This window comes from Thunnus maccoyii, chromosome 6 (genome assembly GCF_910596095.1).
Source record: "Thunnus maccoyii chromosome 6, fThuMac1.1, whole genome shotgun sequence".
NCBI lineage: Eukaryota > Metazoa > Chordata > Actinopteri > Scombriformes > Scombridae > Thunnus > Thunnus maccoyii.
In genome coordinates, this window is record NC_056538.1 from 29,915,179 (window position 1) to 29,933,894 (window position 18,716).

Sequence of the window (18,716 nt, forward strand, 5' to 3'; positions counted from 1 at the left end):
CTGGAAGAAGGATGCCTACTCTGTTGCTCTTCTTCTTCTCAAGGTTTGTCTTACACTCTCTTAAACTTATAATAAACTTCACTAAGCTGTAACATGTTTACACCACATCGAGTCGCTTGTTAAAGCTACAATATGCAAGTTCTGGAAATCAAGCTAGCGCTAGTATGAGATTTGAAAGCAAACACTCCTACTCCGCCCTGATATTCTTATTCTAACCCAATCATCTCACTCCTCATGCCTAAACCTAACCAACGAAAGCAACGAGTATTAGCCAATCAGAGTAGGGCGGGTCTTCGCGGAATGCAGTACCAAAATATCGATAAGTTCCTGGTATTTATGTAACGTTAATTCATGCTAACATAGCTGGCGTACGTGGCGGTAATGCACCTTAACACGGGTTGCCATCTGCCATGGACGACAGAGGAGGAGGAGAAGAAGGAGCAGCAGATGAGGAAGCAGAAGAAGAAGAAGAGGAAGAAGAAGACCACCCAGCAGCAGGCTGTGGAGACAGCTGCCGCCCACGGTGAGTCTGAGTGAGTCTGAAGCAGGAGAAGAAGAGCTGCCCGCAGGAAGAGAGACCTTGCCCGGGCTTGTCGGGCTCCAAGATAACGTTATCTTCTGCCTTCTGCTCAGACGTGCTCACAATAACGCAATACAATATAGTCTCTGGCTTTAGTTTGATATCTAGTATCTGCAAAAAAATGCTGCCAGCGCCAGATATCACCCACTAACGACAACGACATAGCATAGTTAGCATGCATTAGCTTGGAGTGCTAACTTGCCTTTTTTATATCACATGAATAATTTAACTGTTATGTTTGTAAATAAATAACTGTTGAATCTTTTCATGTCATGTCTTTATTTTTTGCACCAAATTATGGAGAGTAATATCAATATGAGTACAGACAAGTATCGGTGTTGATAAGCAGCACTGGTATTGATAAATCCTAACGATACCCATCCTTAACTGGAAGTAATGGAGATCTTGCTTTCAACCAGTGCAGGTATTGGGAGCCATAGCGACATCTTCCAGCAGCTAATACTAGCATGTAGCCTTGTTATGAGATGAGTAGTAGAAGTGTTCACATATTGATTGGCAGCCGTCAGCTCCCGCCCCTGACTTTGGCCTCCTCTGATTGGTTAGAAGGGCGACGCTCACTTAAAAACTTGAGAAGGGAATATCTCTGTTTTGCTGCTAGGCTGTTCAATGAGCCGGGATGACAGAAGCCTTTTACATCTCTCCATGTTAAGGAGCATATTTGACTAAGAAAATATAAGGAAAAAAAACTTACATACTGCGGCTTTAATTCAATTACAAATGGGCAAAATGGCGCAGGTGTATGGACTGTGGAGCTGATATGATTAGATGAGACAGTGATCTTTTATTAAAGAAACAGACCTCAAATTACAGCCGGCAAAAAAACAGATGAAAGACGGAGAAGTCTGCACACATATGATATTACATGATTTACTTGTTCATAAGCAGAATATGTCGCTCGTACGACCTGTTAGGAGTGCAGCGTCGACATGGGAAGTGAAAACAAACACTATTCAGTAGTGAGTGAACAGTGTGTGAACTCAGCTTTCAGTATTCAGACGGTAGCACACAATGTTCCTGGACTCTGACAAAGACTCAGCTCCACTGCATGTTCCTCAGCCAATCTGACAGTTAGCATTAACAGCGAAGCAAAACTTTATGATTACCATGCAAAAACATTTGAGGAGGGATTAATGATGTTTGTGTTTTTCAGTGCTGCTGGATCAGAAGATGACACAGTAAATTACTCGTGAATGGCTTTCACTCACAGCTCAAAGTGGCAGCAGATGTTCCCAGAAGCAGTAAATACACAGGGAAGCAAATCTATTATGACATATTCATCCATGTTATGGCTTTTATACAAAGGTCAGCAATGTAACGCACACATGCTCACGTGTATAAGTGAGTGTCACAGCAGCCAGGATACTGAGTCAGTCGGTTTATCTGACAAGTCTTTGTGTTTTCATGTTGGCAAATCTTACTTTATATCTGCTGCTCAGTGTACAAACACAAGATATCAGCTGCTTATCAAATGATAAGTAGCAGCTTTTACCGAAAAGGGATTTGGTTTGTTTATCACCGATGCTGGGAAAGGTTCGATGTTTTCAGAGAATTTCATTAGAATTGTACCCAATAAAATCCTGTTTTATTGTTTAATCAACATTTTTGGTTTAAGTCACTCCTTGCAGTGATGTTTTTCAGCTGGACCACAGAGGTGGAAGTCTGTCCCTGACTGACTGACTGATGAAGTCACACCTCGGCTGACCGACGGTGTAACAGTTGGCCAAGTGTCACCACTTCAGTCGCACTAACGGTCGGTCAAGTGTCACTTCCTGTATCCGTCTTCTCAAATGAAAAGCCCTCCAGCGTTCCGTACGCGGTCCAGCCATGTGTGAGGTTTTGACCTGGTCTCGTTTCACTACATCTGTTACAGATCACCTGTCAGAGAACCAGGTTGTCTTTTACTGGATTTTCTCTGTGATGTTTTGGTTTATGTAGAGGATGGACATTTTTAGTTTTTTTGTGTTTCTTTTTATAAACAAGTTCAAATTATATTATAAAAAAAACAACAACACATTACATACCTCCTGTACACCAAATTAATTATTTTTTTTAACCATAAATCTGTTTTTAAGACAGCAAATGTGAAAGATTTATCATTTATTGTCTAATATGAGTTGTTGTAGAGAGGAAAACTGACATTTATGTGATAACCTGATGGCTAATTGCTTTTTAAATAAGTATGATTATCAAAACTTAACACTTTGAGAACCAAATGCAACATTTCTGCAGCATCAATGATCAAAAACTGTCTTCGTCCTGGAGAAGACACTGAAGGACTCGCTGCAACAAAAAACACATCCTGCACCGCGCTACAAGCTGACAGCCAGCCCTTGTTACATAATGTGAAAGCGATACGAGGGGGTGTGACATTACTTCAGACCCCTGTAACTCTATCTGAGTCAGCAGTGCATGAGATCAGCTGTGAGCTTCAGGATGCAACACACATCTGCACGATGTCTATAATCATAAGCAGAGAGACTCTCCTGCAGACTCGACTCTCAGAAGTAGAAAATATCTTTCTGTGCTGTGTATCATAAAGTTACAAAAAACCAGTCTGGTGTCACATCTGACATGATGGCACAGGAACTAAATATGGACAAAAGAAACAATACTGGTGTAAATTAATGTTGAACTTAAAACTTTCCATTAATTTGTATCTTTATACACAACAACACATTTATATATTTCTCCTGTTTTGCACAATTAAGCCAGAAGATGTGATTTCTGGCTACCATCTTTGTTTGGATTGAGAAATATCTTTTTTTTATTGTAAACCAACCTTCTTATGAACGGGAGTTTCTGACTAGAACTGCAAAAATTTGTCAATTAATTAATTAGTGGCCAACTATTAAATGAATTGCCAACCAATCAGTTAAACAAACTCAAAGCATGCCTGAAGACCTGGATGACCTGCAATTTTCTGCTACTAAACTCAGATAAAACTGAAGTTATTGTGCGTGGCCCTAAACACCTTAGAAACATATTATCTAATGTTATAGCTACTCTGGATGACATTACCCTGGCCGTAAGGAATCTGGGAGTTATCTTTGATCAGGATATGTCCTTTAACTCCCACATAAATCAAATTTCAAAGACTGCCTTTTTTCACTTACGTAATATCACAAAAATCAGACACATCCTGTCCCAAGAAAAACTAGTCCACGCATTTGTTACTTCGAGGCTGGATTATTGTAACTCCTTAACAAGTCTCTAAAGACTCTCCAGCTGGTCCAGAATGCAGCTGCACGTGAACTGACTAAAACTAGAAAAAGACATCATATTTCTCCCATTTTAGTATTATCCCACTAGACCACTGCACTCCCAGTATGCAGGCTTACTGGTGGTTCCTACAGTCTTTAAAAGTAGAATGGGAGGCAGAACCTTCAACTATCAGGCTCCTCTCCTGTGGAACCATCTTCCAGATTCGGTCCGGGGTGCAGACACCCTCTCTATGTTTAAGAGTAGGCTTAAAACTTTCCTTTTTGATAAAGCTTATAGTTAGGGGCCGACCAGGCTCGCCTAGTTATGCTGCTATAGGCCAAGACTGCTGGGGGACTTCCCATGATGCACTGAGCTCCTCTCTCCTCTCTCCTCCTCTCCATCTGTATGCATTCATGTAACATCAATGCATGTCACTAACTTGGCCTCTGAGTTTTTTGTGCTTTCTCATCTCTTCAAACCCTGGGTTGCAGGCCGAGCCTTCACGGTCCTTCACGGTCCTACTTTCCTTTCTCTTTTTTTGTTGGGGGAAGCTTAAAAATAGATCAACAAAAAAAAATCGGCAACTATTTTGATAATTAACAGTTTCAGTCGTTTTTAAAGCAAAAATGTCAAACATTCATCAGTTCCAGTCAGTCGTTCATGAACATCTGCTGGTTTTATGTGACAGCAGATTGAATCTCTGGATTTCAGACCGTTGGTCAAACAAACCAAGTCATCTGAAGATGGATGTTTTAATAGACCAAACGATCAATCAAGAAAATAACCAGCAGATTAATTGATAAGGAAAAGAATTGTTAGTTAATTCCTTTCGTACGTGCTGTGTATAACTGTACTGTATATTGGCTTTTATGATGTTATATTTTGTCTTGTATCACTCAGAAAGACTAGTGTTTTTTGTGTTCAAATCTACATAACTTGAAAATACCTTCAGCAGTTAAACCATCTTGTGGGTCAAAGATTGTTACAGACAAAGAAAAAAGGATCTTTAGTTCTGTGACTTGAACATATGTACAGTATTTTAAATTAACTGGGTCTACAGTCCCACCAGCTTTGTGTTTGTATGTCTGCGACTAAATTCTTCCTAATTTTCGTCCAACTGAACCTTCAACATCAGACACAGTTTTGTTTTCTGGTGTGTGTCGACAGGGCTGCAACATGACTACAGACTTTTCATCCTGTTAGATTGTTTTGGTAAAATGTTATTAATTATTTTGATAAAAACACAGTTCACCAGTTTTACCTCCTCTGTATATTAAAGAAGATCTCGAGCATACACGGTGTACCGTTCCAGTCCCTGCATGCAGACGTGTCTCTTTTGAGTAAATAAATAGCGTAGCAGCCGCAGCACACTACAAATAGTTTATATATAAAAAGGTCACATGCCAGCGCCTCCTAACACAATTCCTCCTGTCAAATATATTTTTATATTTGAGGATTGTCACGCTACATCTGAGAGGAAGCGCAGCTGAACACACAAACGTCAGCGAACCACAAAAGGGTAGACAGGACAACCATTATATACACATACTTGCATGTCGAGACACATGAGGGTGTGGAGACAAACACAAACCCACGTCACCCAGAAACACACATCAACCGTCCGGTTGACAGGAATCACAAACAGACAAACCCACTGCGAGCTGCTTCTGAGGGATTAAGACGTCTGAGCGGTTCACATGGGGACGACTTCACTCAGCTGGAAGTAACAAGGCTCCTTCTGATTTCACAACTTGTGGCTTTGTCACATTACTCGTTAAAGATTATCACATGATCCCGTAAAACTTTATTCTCAGAGCGGTCTGGGAAACCGATGAAACGACGACAGGGGACTCTCTGACAGATGATTTGAATCATAAATGTAAAGGATGCTGCCCTGAGAATGTTTGGTTTGGTTTGACTTTGTAAGGCAGCGGGTCACAACCTGGGGGGCGTGAGATTAATTTAAAGTCCCGCTTCAGTTAAAAAAAATGTGTTTTTCTTCTTTTTCCGTCAGTTGAATGTTTGAGCTTCGCTGTGCAGAATGATGTACGTGCAGAGTTTGAACCTAAAAGACTGTTCTCACATTCATCTCCTGAAAGTGGAAAGTTTCTCTGCGGTCACTGAAAATCAGATTTTAAGGAGGCGGGGCCTACGAGCAGGATTTGTGACATCACAAGTAGTTTGGAGCCAATCGTGATCCGGTATTTAACTTATACAAGTGTGATGTGGAAACTTGAAGCCTCCAGAAACACAAACACCACTTGTGTCCAGCAGTTATACTTACTTTATATATACTATATACTATACTTGAAATTAAATTAGCATATTTATAGATTCTAGATTTGTTTAATGAGGAAGTAGAATCCATTTTATGGATTTTAATGTCGTAATTACACTTTTTTGGTGGAAAAACAATATCAGACACACATTATTATTCCAAGCAGACTATTTTATGTGTCTTAATACATGTCTATTGAAGCTTTTGAAATGAAACATATTTGCATATTCATATATTCTGGATTTTTAATGAGGTAGACAGAGAAGATGCCATGTTAAGAATTTTAAATGATTTAAATGTGGTAACTGAACATTTCTTGTCATGTCAAGTGTAATTTATTATTCCAAGCAGATGATTTTTATATGTCCAAGAACATGTCAGGATGGGATCTTTAAGTGATCAGGAAATGATTCGATGATTTTACTGGATAATTTGACGTCTTCAGGCCTCTGAATGTTTTAAATTAGTCTGAGAAGGTGAAAAAGACAAATCACGTACGCAACGGTTGAACCGGTCATAACTTGTACAAACTGTCACAGTGAGTCACAAGCAACGTTTGGTTTTAGGGAGTCCCAAGTTTCACTGAAGTGAGAGATAATTCAATACGTGTGATGGATCCTCTGACACTCTTGTGATGTTGAATTATTGAATTATGTCCAAACTAAAAATGTCAGTCATAACGCTGCTGTATGAGGGTTCAGTCTGGACTTTCTCTGACATTTAGTTAGCGTTCAGAAACATTTTAACTGGAAAGTTAGTTACTACTTTTACTGCTACTGCAAATAACTCCGCTAGTACTTCTACCACCATTGTTAATACTGATACTGATACTAATACTGATACTACTGTTAACACTACAACTAATACTACAGTTACTACAACTACTATTAATTCTACTCCACTAAATTACAGAATTTGAATACAGATTCAGATAAACTGGCCTTTAATGCGTTCAGTAATATCTCCTACTTCTTAAGCAAAATAAACCATTTAAAGACGTTTCGGATCTTCTGAAAAACGTTTCGTCACAAAGCTGAAAAAAGGCAGTTTTTCCTCATGAAACTGATGTTTTGGAAATATGTAAAAAAATAAATGTAATACATAGAAAATAAAACTGAAAACTGTATTAGAGGGTGCATCACACTGTAAGAAGAAGCAGGTGTTTGAGTGGACCGACTATTGTCAAGTCAATTTTATATCCATCAACCAGCTTTACAGTCTGTGCGACCTGCCATCAGTACACCTCTAATAATAACATTACTGCCGTTGTTACAGCTAACACTAATCCTATTATTACTAATGTTAATAATAGTACCACTGCGGTTAATAATACTGCTTCTGCTGAACTGGTCCGGTCACTCGGTCTCTCACAGCAGCAACACAAGTGTGCCAGCTGGGAGGAGCCTGAGGGAACAGACTGTCCTTGGTCAGAGAGCAGAGCTGCATTTTGGCGACCATTTGTTATTGCTCAACGCGAGTGTGTGTGTGTGTTTGCATGTTTGTGTGTGTGTGTTTGTGTGTCTGGGAGACTGTGAACACCACAGTGTCTCTGTGTGTGTGTGTGTGTGTGTGTGTGTGTCTGTGTCTTGGAGAACAAACTGTGGTTACTGACTATAAAGCTGTTTATTTGCAGGAGTCGTCCTATGAGATTGTGTAAGAAGGAAAACACCCACACACACCCACACACACACACACAATCTAAATAAATACACACCTCCAGCCTGTACTCTCACACACACACACACACACACACACACACGCAGACGTCTCGTATCCCCGCTGACATACATGTTGAACTCAGAAGACCGTGAAGCTGGGACTAGTTTGGGTTGGAACACACTTCAGCAGAACAAAGACGACTGAAATGTGTGTGTTGGCACAAAATCCGCTGTTGCTTCCAAACAACACATGGGAGTTAACATACATAACTGTCTCGCAGTCTTGCATGATGATATTAAAACAGCTTTGTTATTTTTTTGTTTTTTTCTCCCCACTGGTAACTGAATTTGCCAACAGCCAGTATTTTATGAGCTTAAAACAGTAACAGTTCAGTTTTGGCAGTCAAAATAAAATTTGGCATTTGCATTAAAAGAAATTACTTATCTTACTTTACTTTGATATTTTTGGCATTTTAATGTCAATCTTCAGTTTTTCTTAATGTCAGTTTTTTTCAGTGTCACCAGCATCATCTTGGCTGCTGGCGGTCCGACTCCTGCGTCATCATCTCGAGGAGAGAAAATGATCCGACGAACTTATCCGTGCAGCTCTTTTGGTAATTTACCGCTGGCTCTTATGTCTCTGCAGCATTTTGATATATGATATAACTCCTATTTGGAAGATAAATGTCGGTCTCACAGATGAAATCTAACAATTGTAGCTGCCACATTAGTTTGACTGAATGTAAAGTGAAGATTCATGTTTCAGCGCTGCCAACATTCCCACAGTGCAAAGAATTTTCCATCCTAGTGGATACATGTTACCATCAGCATATGGACCACTGCATCAAATAAAAGTAAATATCATTGCATTAGGTAGAAAATAAAGGGAGTATTTTAAGACTCAGGACATCATCATCATCATAATCTGCAGTTGTATGTCATCCAAACAAAACAGGTTCAGGTTCCAACTGGACTTGGCTGTAAGTGTGCAAAATAACTAAGTGATCATATCAGATGACGACCACACAGATGAGTCACAATCTGATGCTGAGTGCAAGCCTGAAATGAGTAACACGCCTATATACTGCAAATACCAGCGGAAAATATCAACCTCGGCTGAGTGAGGTCGTGTATGTGCTCTCTCTCTCTCTCTCTCTCTCTCTGGACTGGGAGTGAGTCCGCTCTATTTCCAGCTTCAGTGTTTGCATTAAACATTCGCCCAATATTTATACCCAAATATGGATGCCTATACTGATTATCGACATGTATTTGAAATGATTATAGACACGGCATTAAATGAAAACTGTTGTAATGGATATTTTTTACTCTTATTGTGTTAAACTGCCTTCCGCTTCCTGTGTGAAAACGTTCCCAACAGGTTCCATCACAGGTGAGCTCTGGGACTCGGTCACTGTAACTTTGGCTTCTCATTAGCCAGAAGCAGAGCGGGAAAGTCCGGGAAGGAAAGGCAGTTAAGGACTCGACCTTCAACTGAAAGAAACCCCCTAAAGATACGCTGAATTAATTAAAAATAACTGGTAGGGTGACAAAAATGGGATGATTGTGACGCATGCAGCTGTATGTAAAAATACCTGAACTTCATACAGTATCTACAGATCCATACTTGCAAATGTGTATTCTTGTTATTGCAATAAACCCTTGAAAGACAACCACCACAACTGTAAAATCAATATTTTGTGTTATGCAAGTTAATCTGTCCAGTTATTTTTGAGACGATACCACTGAAATAGCTCAATTATATAAACTTTGGTCTGCTTGTATTCCATGATCCTTGCAGGCCACCGTACTCTCTAGTTCTGTATCAAAGGATGGATGATAATAATCTATAACTTCCAACAAAGCAGGCTGGTTCACACGAGACATAAAGCCAAACATACATTCACGTGCATTTATAGGTCAGAATGAAAATATGTTTCTTACTCAATCTTTCTAAAACCAACATTACTTCATTTTTATCTTTCACTATTTAGTGAGTAAAGATCCTCAGAGAGCTAAAAGAAACACTATTTTTAATCTTTTTTAACGCCCAGCGGTGTTAAAACATTTTTCAAGCGTGTCAAGACTCCTTTTTTAAATGATAAATCATACTGGGAGAAGAAGTTTTACAAGTCACCAGAGGCCAGTCAACACTGTGCTGCATGACTCAATGTGTCCGTTGCTGCGGGACTTGATAGCTAAATAAAAGCAACGTAGCATGAAATGTGAGTCAACATAAATCCTTGAGGCAAAACACCACGAATGATTTACACTAATGACCAGTCGGTGACATGAACTAAGACTTCTATGGAAGTCTGACCAACTATAATGACGCGACAGGACACTATACACAGATTAATGCAAGAACATACAAGTACAAGTACATACAAATATACCAGAATACATGTTGAGAACCATAAATAAACCACACAGCCCTTTTATAAAATGATGCCGTGTGTTATTGAAATAAGACCCCGCTAAAAGAGAATTGATTTTAAAGTTCTTTTACTTGTTTAAAAAGCTTTACATAACCTTACTCCTCCCTGCATCAGAGATTTTCTTTCATTGTATGTTCCAGATCACTAAATGTTCCTTAACGCCCCATAAAAGTACCGTTGAGGCTTCCTTCTGTCTTTATGCCCCTGAACTGTGGAACACGCTGCCTCTGATATCACAATGGCAAGCTCTCTCTGTGTTTTTAAAAGGAAATTAAATTGTAATTCGGAGTAATGTTATAGCTTTAGTTTATCTTTCTATCTGTCTATCTATCCATCCATCCTTTATTTATCCAGGAAGGTCCCATCGAGATACAAGACCTCTTCTTCCAGGGAGTCCTGGTCAAGACGGCGGAATTAGCAGTTTCACAACAATTTCACATGATTGAACACATAAAATACATTTATCTACTAAAGGAAGGAATCTCTGTCTGTATGTCCTTTGCGTAATGCTTGAACCGTTCATCCGATCGACTTCACACTTGGCGGGTGTTTGGCTGGGGACCAAAGGGAGTGCAGTGTTGAATTTGGTGCAATCTGGACACACAGTATGATTAATATTAATAAACTCAAACTCTGAATAAACAAGCGATCAGCAGCGGCGGGGCGTCGCTTCTGGTATCTGTGACTGCACGTCACGATCAGACCTATACAACCCCGTCATGAGAGATACGAGGGGACGACACCTCTCTTTGTTTGATAACGTTAAAAGTTAGGCTTTGTCGCGGGTTTCTTGACTTGTTTTAAAAAAGACAAGAGAAAAAGAGAGAGAGCGAGCGAGCATCAGAGAGACAAACTGGAAAGCTTTCTCTGAGATAGAGATAAATGACAGACGACCCAGGAATGACAGAACGTTATCTTCTGATTGTTTCATGGCGTTTACGTTCTAAAGCACAAATAAACAACCATCAAACACTCAGCAGGTGATTTACCGTGTAACACGACACGTTCTATGCATGTTATATATATTAATAAGCTTTGAATAAAGGGAACAGCGAGCCGCTCAGCTCTGTGTCTGAGTGCAGCGGGGGCTGTTTGATATAAACAAAGTCACATCACAGCGGGGCGGGGGCAGGGATTCTGGCCTCAGTTAAACTGCCCGTGAGAGAAGAATGAGAGAAAAACAGAGCCGGAGGCAGTAAACTAGCCAATCTGAGTGTTGACATGTTTGATTGGCAGCAGAATCAACCAATAAACCTTCAGTTTAATCTCACTGGTAAAGTCTCTGGCTGCGGTTGAAAAGTATCATCTTTTCCTTGACCTTGATGGAAAACGTCACAAGGTCAAGGAAGGATGTGAAGGAGAATTCATAAAAGACAACCGAGGTGATAAAAGAATCCAACTGCACTCACACTGAGCTACGTAACTATGCGACGGCAGATGTTATTGACGTCTGTCTGCTGTGGTGAAACTACAACGTTCTGAAGATGGATGGATGGATTAGATACCTCACCCTGTGTGTTCTTACCGTGTTATTTCATGCAGGATAAATAAATGCGGACAACACAGTGGTGGAAAATGTTACTTCATTACCAAGAATACAGGCTAACAGTCACAAAACTGTCACATTGAGAATCACGCTCCTGAATCCCAATTATTGTATGAAAATGAATAATAAATGTCTGCAAGATAACATGTCACGCCTACAAATCTACTACTGTACGTATCATTTTGTTTGAGTTAGTGAGTGGTGCATCGCTTGGTTGCTTTAAATATTGTTGCCGCAAGGAATTATGGGCAGACTTATCTCCTTTCTTTTAGTTAAGGATGGTTAAATGTACCTTATGTTAAAGGAGATAAGAAAGTGAAGCACTGAAGCACCTTTCCTTAGCAGCTGGAGAATGTGACCAGCTCTTAGATACTTCCAGATCATTTCACTCAGTTCCTTCCTGAGCAAAAAAACTATTCGACCGCACCCTCTGTCTGGATTCAAAGCATTTCATTTATTAAGTCATGATCATTTTAATTGATAAGTGGTTCTCGAGAAATAATCAGCAACCGGCCCGTTCTGAACAGTCACTGCACCAGTAAAACAAGAGAAAGAATAAAAGAAGAGAAAACAGGCTAGAGGCCAAACCATCTATAACCACAATAACACAATCCACCTCAAGTCAAGGTTATATAAAACAACAACAGCATGTTTCCTTCAGGGCAGCTTGCAAAAGGCCTTTAACAATGGGAGTGCCTTTAAGATAAATGGTATTTTGCAACTCATTCCAGACCCAAGATACATAAAAGGAGAAAGCAAGCTGAGTTTTTAAGTTTTAACTGTTGCTTTTTATATCATTTTTATTCCTAGTGTTTATTTTATTGACTTTTATTTATCTATTTTCAACACCTGTATTATTGTTGTATTTTTTAACCTTGTTTTCTATTTTGCTTTTATTTGCTTATTTATTTATTTATCTGTGTTGTTATAATCCTGCTCTGTGAAGCACTCTGAGCTGCATGTTTGTATGAGAGCTGCTATATAAATAAAGTTGAGTTAAAAATCACTGTTAGCTGCATAGATTATAAGCACTGAAAAGGAAATACAGACAGTCTATATTTCTCTGTAATGCAAGCAACATGTGGTGTTAAAACCTTTCTAATCTGTATCAAACAGCCACTGATGAGTTTCGAGGTTAAACGACATCGCACCGCACAGCCCGCATTGTTTTCCTCACCGGGACGCGTGTGGGAAAGTTGCAGCGGACACACAATACGGATTAAAAACATATTAAATGTGTATTTGAATAAACCAGTCTTACCGTTTGACCACGACGGTCTCCTCTTTCTTCTCCATCTTCAAACTGCTCGGTGAACCACGATTCTGCCTTTATTATTATTGTTTATTCTGGCACGACGACACCGTGGAGACACCAAACCCTCCGCCGCGTAAAGTGCGCAACTATTACACAACGCTGTTTCCTGTCATTGTTTTCAAAGCAAGAGTCTCTTTGAGTTCACATGATCGGCTGTCAGTCAGGACTTAAGATACAGCTTAAGATTCTTGTTTATAAAAGTATTCATAGTGTAAAATAGGATGATATAGGATTTCAGGATAGGATGGTGAGTCTCATTATGGGAGTCAGAATGACAGAAGAATAAAAATTCAGACTTCAGTGATTTATTTGCACAAATGGCAAAAATAGACACACACGTGGTGATGAAAAGTTGAGAATCAGTCAGGAAAGAAGCAGCAGCAGCTTAAGTAGCAGTGAACAGGTGAACACGATCAGGTAAACGAGTGGAGGCAGAGACACAGGTGCATTCTGGTCAACTAACGAGGAACTGTGAAGGATACTATAAAGAATAAGGAGTGAAGGTAGTGAAGCAGTCAAACACATAGAGAATGATGATTTCTTTACACAGACTTGTCCCTGAATCCCTGAATTTGACAGTAGTGGAAGTATATTAACTCAACTATTGTACTTACACATTTTATGCTACTTTATACTCGGCTGTCGTTACATTTTTACTCCATTACATTCATTCTACAGCTACAGTTAGCTCTCACTTTGATCTTACAGACTAATCATATCATCAACTAGTAAAATATGATACATTATTATAGATTAACGGTCCTGCATATCTTCTCAGGTGTTTCCTGTAGCTATCACATGTGTTCATGTTGGAGTTGTACAAAGCTACATTGGGATTTATGTGAAGTCGTCAAACTTCATGAACTAACAATACTGATGCAGTTGAGTCGGAGAGAGATGTCAGGTGAGACCAGTCTGTGCACATCTGCACAGTCCTGAGAAAAGCTATAATCAGGTCTAACCTGTGGGGGGGTGGAGGACCATGAGTGTGCAGGGTCTTTGAACCACACAACACTATTTAAAATATCTACAATCAGCTTTAACTCAACCAGTTACTTTATAATGCTTCATTTTTTTAGTATTTTTGTGCCATTTCATAGACTAAATAATTAATTACTCACTCATTATTTTAATCACTGACTAATTAACATTGATCGTTGATTAATATGGGCTGCATTGTACCACTGTGGTTTGGATTGTAGCTCATTTGTATGTTGCTTTGGTTTAAAGTGTCAAAGCCAAAGGAATAAATTTAAATGTAATGAATATAATAAGTAGCTGCAGCCTCAGTTAGACTACATATGAAAGTTTAATGATCCCTGAGGGGAGAAACTAAACCATCTGATCATACAATCCTTTTCTTTTACTGACAGAGATTTTATTCTAAAGACAGAATGAAAAGGTTCCGGTTGTTCACTGACAGTCTCTGACTTGACGCAGACAGAAAACAACCCCCATCATGGGCGAGCAGACGGAGCTGTCGGGACGTCACGTCCACGTCACGTCGGCACTTTTTTTTCCCACCACAAGGACAAAAATTGAAACTGGCTGTATTTGTCTGCACTGCCCTCTATCGATAAAAGAAAGGGATGAGTTTTTCAGTAACTACTGAGCTGCAAAATACACTCACCGGCCACTTTATTAGGTACACCTGTACAGCTCTGATATAAATTCTACATTTATGAAGCTCATACGTTTTCAGTTGCTGTTGACATTGTCAGAAAGGTGATAATTCTGCTTAATGTTTATTACTGAGGTCGTAATGGGTGGTGTGTTGCTGTACTGAGGTGCATTATATTGAATGGTGTTCTTAATATTTTGTCCACTCCATTAACATACATGTTACACTTACTTTTGTTCTGAAAATATTTCTTTTGGGGGAAGATCACTGCAATAAAACACTAAATTATTTGATCTATTCTAAGTCTGCACCGCAAGGTCTTTAAATGGTTTTAATGTAACTAAGACAAATTTAATGTAGACATTAAAGAGTCTGCTACTGTCTGTAATTTTAAAGCATAAATAAGACATAAATGGAAACCAAAGGATAGAAAATATCCTCTAGTTTGATGTGAGATTAATGGGATAAAATATGTAAAAACACTGAAATGGTCCTTAAACATTTCTTCTCAAATCCACCACAGATCAGTGAATTAAGTAGTTATACATCATATTTAGTGCCAATATTAAATAACTTTAGATTTGATTATTTTGTTTCCCTGCAGAAGCCTCCAAACCTCTTCACTGGAACAGATGAAATCCTATTTACACTTTATTAATGTGCTCACTTCCTTTGTAAATATTTCATAATAAAACACTAGTTAATAACAATAATAATTTCTCTGTGGCTGTAGTCAGAGAGGAACCTCCATCATATTGACAGCAGGCATTTAACCAGTATCATGTTATTATAATATACTGTAAATTAACCAATAAAACCAGTATGGATACAGCATGTCAGTCACACACAGAAAACATGAGAAGATGATTGTTTCAGTTTCAACGTTTTAATAACAGATCTCCATATACAAACCGGATACAGTGACGTCATTCTGCCGTTATAACCTCCACCAGAACAGGCAAGTGTGTGAAAGCGTGTTTGTGTGTGTATATGTGTGTGAGTGTGTGTGTGTATGTGTGAGTCTGTGCATGTGGTAACGGTATGGTGATAATAGAGAATGCATATTTTAACACATGCACACACACATACACACACAGAGAGAAATAAAAATAACTCAGACTAATAATTAAAATAAAAACAAGTGTCTTTACTTGTCTTGCTTCAGCCTGAAATATCAAATTAAAAAAAAATGAGATAAAATGAACACGCATACTGTACATACAACATACATGGAATGATATTTGTTCCCTCTGGATGTTTCTCTGAGTTGTAGAACAAGGCTTTAAGAGTAAAAACACAGTCTGAGCTTTAGTTTTTCAGTGTATTCTGGCATCCTAACTTTTTGTTTTTTTTAGCTTTGTTGGCTCAGGGTTTTTTTTTGTCTTTCCACTCGACATTGTTTGTTTTTCCTTCTTCTGCTCATAGACAGACCGGACACAGAGATTTGTAGAGGTGAGACGTGAATTATTGACTTCGGGCCGCAACAATCGTCTGTGTGGGATTACAGCCGCTCCGGTAATCAAAGCTTTTCTTCTTGAGTTCACAGTCTCTCGAGAGTCGGTCATATTGCTTCTCAGCCAAATTAAAACACTACTTCAAACACTTCCCATTCATTTAAACCATGAGTTGGCCCTGTTTCAACGGTAAAAAACATCTGAGTAATCTTTGCTCCAAAATGAGGCAAAATGATCGGTGTTCCGTCTAATAGGTATGAATATTTCTTTCTCAAAAAGGAAGCAAACTAATTAGGGTTGTTTTTAAAGCACAGGAGGTACCTTACATCACAGGATGACAAATAGGTAGCACTTAAAACACACTAAATCTTGTGTTTGTTTGAAATATTGAGTGTTCCAGTGAGAGTTTTCTTGTTTTGAAGATGAACTACTGATCTGCAGGGTGTTTTAACAAATGCAGGATTCATATTTTGTTATGACAGTTTGGCTGTGACCACATCTGGGCTCGATACCGTAGACAAACCGTCATCTCTGCTCCATTACAAACCAACAGCTCGCTCGTTATTTTACGCCGGCCTTCACTGTCATCATTGTCCTACTGTAACTTATCTGCAAACTATCTTACAGTTAATATCTACGACTTTCTAAAACCGTCAGTTGAATCTAAGCAAAAAGTTTTACACACGGTGCCAAAAATATGACTTAAAAAATGTCAAATAGTGATGTGAGTGGGAGGGTATTATGAGGTGATGATGTGTTCAAAAAAAACATAAACAGGATAAACAGAGATTCCTACTTCTTTGTGAAAAGTACAACACACAAAGTTTGACAACAAATTTAACCGACTCATCTCTTCGCACCTGCGGTCACTTCTAGTTTAGCCCTTCAGTTCAGGAGCAGGATCGTTGTGTTCTGACTCCTCTCATGTTTTTCACAGATTTAGCCTATAAATAGGAAATGTTAAAGTGCAGGACAATCCGAGGCTAAACAACTGTGCTACGTAAACCAAATCTCAAAGATTTACCTCTTACAAACTAAACTCCTCGCAGACGACGCCCTGGTGTATCACTATGATTGTAATCGTTTAGTACATTGTGAGGAGGAACCAGGGTCGTGTTCAGACCTGCTGTCTTTTATCCAAAAACAAAACATCCTGATTATGCTCTGCATGAATTAGAACGTGTCTCAAATATATCTTGTATTAGCACTTGTTTTTGAAAAGGAAAAAAAAAATATATATATATATGTTTCGCTTCCCCGCTCACAATTTATTTTAATATTGGGGACCTGAGCTCACTGCTGCACAGAGAAATATATATATTTAAATATGCATTTTGAAGTAGAGCTAAAGAAGAGGACTGTGATTAATGTTTGCACACTTAATTAAAAAAAAATCCCACAGAAAAGCTTCAAATGAAAAAGTGAGACATGATAATGAGGAGGAGAGAGGGACAAAGTGTGTATTTACTTTGAGTACACACTGAGTTTGCAGGGTTTTGCATCATGTACAGATACCAACATACTGATCAGGCTCACTTTACTGCAGTCAGGTATACATTTGCATCCACACAACAATAATTATTGACAAATGCATCCCTGACCACATATGAATGTGAGACATTAGTGTGTAACAGGACCTGTGTGATAACCAGGTAAACATCAGACAGATGGACACAAACATTTAACCACAAAATACTTGGATTCAGCTGCACAACCTGTTCGGAGAAATTCAAACTTGTGTCCTTCAGCGTTTTAGATGAATCTATGCTTTAGATCATTTTCACACTGGGGTGAATTATTCCTTTAACATCAGAAGAAAGCAGATCCTGGTTCTTCTTCTTCTTATCTCAGACATCACGATGAAGCATTAATTTAGCCTTAAAGCTGAGACTGACCCTTATAAGCCTATGTGCTCATTCAAGATACACTCAGCAGACATGCTGTTGCTATGACAACAAAGGCGAGTATACGGGGTGCAACAATCCCCCCCATCCCCACCCCCACCCCCACCCCTCCCCTCTCTCACACCGGCTCAAACACAGAGCAGGGAAACCGGTGGTTTGTCTGTTGCTCCAAGGGCAAAACCTTGGCTACTGCAGTCTTGGAAGTTGCTCTGCTATTTATAGGATGTATTGTCAGGCAGGTAACTCTATAACTCACACAAAAAAAAAAGAACAAAGAAAGCAAAAAAACACAAAGGCTGACAAAAAAAAAAAATACTGCGGGCATGCTGCGCTGTGGTGTAGTTTTCAGTTGGCATTGACATGAAAGACAGGTAAGTCAGTCAGTAGCTGGTTATGGCAAAAAAAAAAAAAGCAGAAAAAAAAATCATAAGGTTCTGTTCAGAAACACCTCTGCAGCTCCTTCTCTCTGGTTTATGGTTTAGAAGTGGACAGAAGTGGTTTGGCATATAGATTAGCAGCTAAGCATAGCGCTGGGTAGCGAGAACTGCTTCTGAATTCAACAACCAGCTATATGTTATTGAGAGAGATGCTTTTTCAACTTCGACTCCTGAACAAACATGGCAGGACAGGAGCGAGCAACTAAAGTGTTTCACAAAAGGCAGTAAAGATACAGTAAAAAAAATGTAACAGCTGCACAAAAATA

At 39.1% G+C, this 18,716-nt stretch overlaps 1 protein-coding gene across 2 annotated transcripts in view; it reads right to left on the reverse strand.

Annotated features, from left to right (window-relative positions):
- Positions 1–13,379, reverse strand: part of hif1al (hypoxia inducible factor 1 subunit alpha, like) — a 28,099-nt gene extending 14,720 nt beyond the window's left edge. The window contains exon 1 of one of the 2 annotated variants that reach the window (XM_042413520.1): positions 12,981–13,379. In XM_042413520.1, coding sequence (XP_042269454.1) covers positions 12,981–13,015 — 35 coding nt within the window. In that variant the 5' untranslated portion in view covers positions 13,016–13,379. The remainder of the gene's footprint in view (positions 1–12,980) is intronic. The other variant, XM_042413521.1, reaches the window with a different exon arrangement.
- Positions 13,380–18,716: the final 5,337 nt, after the last annotated feature.